Source organism: Eimeria tenella, genomic scaffold (assembly GCF_000499545.2).
Source record: "Eimeria tenella Houghton genomic scaffold, Eth_scaff1133, whole genome shotgun sequence".
Taxonomy (NCBI): Eukaryota; Apicomplexa; class Conoidasida; order Eucoccidiorida; family Eimeriidae; genus Eimeria; species Eimeria tenella.
In genome coordinates, this window is record NW_013543606.1 from 1 (window position 1) to 3,526 (window position 3,526).

The window sequence follows — 3,526 nt, forward strand, 5'->3', positions numbered from 1 at the left end:
TGCTGCTGCTGCAGGTGGACGTGCAGCTTGCGACTTCTGCTTTCTTTGATGTCTTGCTGCAGCACAGCTCTTGCGTCTGAAAGTGGTGCTGCTGGCAGCCGGTGAGCAGCAAGTCTGCAGATTTCCTCATTTACCCGCAGCAAGTGCTGCTCCAGCAGCAGCTTCGCCTTCTCCACGTCCCTGCAGCAGCAGCAGCAGCAGCAGCAGGGTCAGCGACAGGGGCAGCGGGGAGAGGGCCGTCGGGAAGGGGAGGGAGCAGCAGCAGCAGCCGCAGCAGCAGCAGCAGCAAAGGCAGTGACGCTCGTAGAGGCATCAGTATTTGCGCCAAGAAGTGCGATGCTGCTGCTGCTGCTGCTGCTGTTGCTTCTGCTTTCTGCATCTGATTTTGTTGCTGCTACTGTCTCATGCATGTGCGATGCTGCTGCTGCTGCTTCTGCTCTCTGCCTCTGCACTGGCTGCCTTCGCTGCTGCTGCCTCCCCTACACTTGCTGCTGCTGCTGCTGCTGCTGCTGCTGCTACCCTGAGGGCTCTCCGCAAAGCGACAAATTGCCCAGCGCAAGGGAATGGCCCAAAGGGTCGTTCAAAGCCACCCCGAGATCTGCTGCTGCTGACAAGTGCACTCGCGCCTCTTCGTCGCGCCCTGCAGCAGCAGCAGCAGCAGCAGCAACATGCAAGCCGGCAGTAGCAGTAGTAGCCGCAGCAGCCGTACCAGCAGCAGCAGCAGCAGCAGCAGTAGCAGCAGCAGCAGCAGCAGCAGGAGCGGCTGGGGCAGCGCTTTACCCATCCGGTGCAGCAAAATGCCCAGATTCATGTGGGCTATAAGTTGGCCTAAACGTACGGCAAAACAAACGCAGCAACAGAAGCAGCAGCAGCAGCAGCAGTGGAGCGACTGCAGCAAAGGAGCAGTAGCAGGCCGTCCAGCAGCAGCGAGAAAACGGCGAGTGCGAGTGCTCCGGAGCATCAAGATTACGAGAAGCAGCAGCAGCAGCAGCAGCAGCAGCAGCAAAGCTATTGCGTAGGTCTGCATACCTGCCTCATCAGACAGCTGCAGCTGCAGCAAATGTTCCTGCAGGGCTTCCTCAAGCTTGCCTAGTGCAGCAAGCACAACTCCCTTGCTGAGCACAGCAGCAGCAGCAGCAGTAGCAGCAGCAGCAGCAGCCGCTGCAGCAGCTGCTGCAACATTTGGTCTTGCTACAGAAGTTTGCTGCTGCCAGCGGGAACAAGCAGCGCAGCCAAATAGCCGCAGATCTAGCAGCTCCAGCAGCAGCAGCAGCAAAACATGCATCAGCAACAAGCACATTAGAAGCAGCAGCAGCAAAAGTATACGCAGCAGCAGCAGCAGCAGCCCATCCCCTTAGCAGCAGCCCTCACACAGTTTGCTCAGCAGCAGGCCCTGGTGCAAGGAACCGAATAAGTGTTTTAAGGTTTAGGGTTTAGAGTTTAGGGTCTAGGGTTTAGGGTTTAGAATTTAGGGCTTAGGGTTTAGGGTTTAGGGTTTAGCGTGTAGGGTTTAGGGTTTAGGGTTTAGGGTTTACGCGTTGTGGGCGAGGGCCTCCATGCGTGTGTCCTGCAGGGCCTGTGCTGCTTCTAGGAAGCGTTGGTGCTGCTGCAGTGCTGCTGCTAGCTGCTGCTTCTTTTCATACAAAAGGCCCAAGCAGTAGCTTCTTGCTGCTGCTGCTTCTCCGTCCCCCTCACGAGCAGCAGCAGCAGCAAGCAGCTGCCAGTCTTGCTGCCGGAAGTTCAGAGACCGCAGCCCGTGCGCCGGCATGCATGCGCTCCGCGCCATCCTGCAGCAGCAGCAGCAGCAGCAGCAGCAGCAGGGGGAGGTGGGGGGTGAAGGGAGCGGCGGTAGCTGGCAACGGTGGCGGAGCAGCAGCAGCAGCAGCAGCAGCAGAGTCTGCTGCTGCTGTTGCCGCAGCATCAGACGTAGCCTTGCTGCTTGTGCAACGGCGAAAGCAGCAAGAGCAGCAGGGATTTCAGCAGCTGCAGCAGCAGCAGCGGCAACAGCGGCAGCACTAGCTGCAACAGCAGCGGCAGAAGATACAGCAGCAGCAAGAGCAGCTGCAGCAGCATACCATCTAATCTTTCTTAAGTAAGTTAATGGGAGCCCTCCCTGGATATCATCTTGGCAGCTCTCACCCTGCTGCTGCTGCTGCTGCTGCTGCTGCTGCTGCTGGGTTTGGTATTTGTGCTTTTTGTGGGCCCTGGCAGCCACGTGGCTGAGCTGCTGCGTGTCTGCTGGTGCAGCAGCAGCAGCAAAAGTGAACTCCCAGTCAGGACTTCTCAAAGGAGTGCAGAAACGAAGCGGAGAAGGCGGCCGCTGCAGTTGCAGCAGCAGCGGCTGCCCCGTGCTTCTGAAGGCTCCTGCTGCTGCTGCTGCTGCTCCCAGTGCTGCTTCCGACGGCCGCAGCTCCACAGAGCGCCACCCCAAACGCCCGTACTTCAGCTGCAGCAGCAGCAGCAGCAGCAGCAGCAGAAGCAGCAAGAGGGGCGGTTGGGGCAACGAGGAGGAAAGCAGCAACAAGATAAACAGCAGCAGAAGCAGCAGCAGCCAGAGGAGCAGCAGCGGCAGCAACTGGAATAGCGACGGCCAGCGTAGCAGCAACAACAGCAGCAGTACTAGCAGCAGCAGCAGCAGCAGCAGCAGCAGCGGCAGCAGCAGGCACTAAGTGCAGCAGCAAGAGGCCATTTGCGAGCTCAGTAGACACAAAAAAATATAAAAGATAAATAAAGGAAAGAAATAAATAAAAAAAGAAATAAAAAGAAACAAATAAAAAGAAATAAATAAAAGAAATAAATAAAAGAAATAAAAAAATTAAAATAAAATAAAAGATAAATTAAAGACACCTCTTGAATAAAGGTTTCTGTTTCGCTGCCTGGGGGAAGATCTTTTTTCCGAATTCGTTTTGCTTTTGCTTCTGCTGCTGCTGCTGCTGCTGTTGCTGCTGCTGTTGCTGCCACTGTTGCTGCTGCTGCTGCGGCTGAGCAGCTGGGAATGCTGCTGCAGGGAGCAGCAGCAGCCAAACCCCCCGTGAGACACGAGGGGCCAGAAATGTCCACGTCTTTCATCGCCCCAAACCCTAAACCCTAAACCTTAAACCCTAAACCCTAAACCCTATACCCTAAGACATATGCCCTGGTTTTAGATCGCAAACCCTAAACCCTAAACCCTAAACCCTAAACCCTAAGAGTCAAGTAACAGCCCCCAGGGCTGCCAGCGAAGAGAAGGGGGCCCCCTAGCCGGCATCCAGCAGGGGGCCCCTGTTAAACCGTAAACCCTAAACACTAAACCCTAAATCCTAAACCCTAAACCCTAAACCCTCGGCCATATATCCCTGGCTGCAAGTACCGGTTTTATTTGCTTTTGCTAAGCATTCGGGCTGGCTCCGAGGGTGTACAGATTAGGGTTTAGGGTTTAGGGTTTGCAGCCTGTTGCAGCTGTGTGTCTTTTGTTACAGCAGCAAGTAACACAGTTAGAATTTCCGAGCAAGAAGAGCAGACAGCAGCAGCAGCAGCAGCAGCAGCA

At 55.7% G+C, this 3,526-nt stretch overlaps 1 protein-coding gene across 1 annotated transcript; it reads right to left on the minus strand.

The window, feature by feature from the left end:
- Positions 1 to 515: 515 nt before the first annotated feature.
- ETH_00025430 (TPR domain-containing protein, putative) lies at positions 516 to 3,069 on the minus strand (the record flags this gene model as incomplete). The annotated part of the gene is made up of 6 exons (XM_013378893.1): positions 516 to 640; positions 781 to 828; positions 1,030 to 1,115; positions 1,536 to 1,787; positions 2,076 to 2,446; positions 2,848 to 3,069. 6 exons carry the CDS (start codon positions 3,067 to 3,069, stop codon positions 516 to 518), a joined length of 1,104 nt encoding a protein of 367 aa, XP_013234347.1.
- Between the last annotated feature and the right edge of the window lie 457 nt (positions 3,070 to 3,526).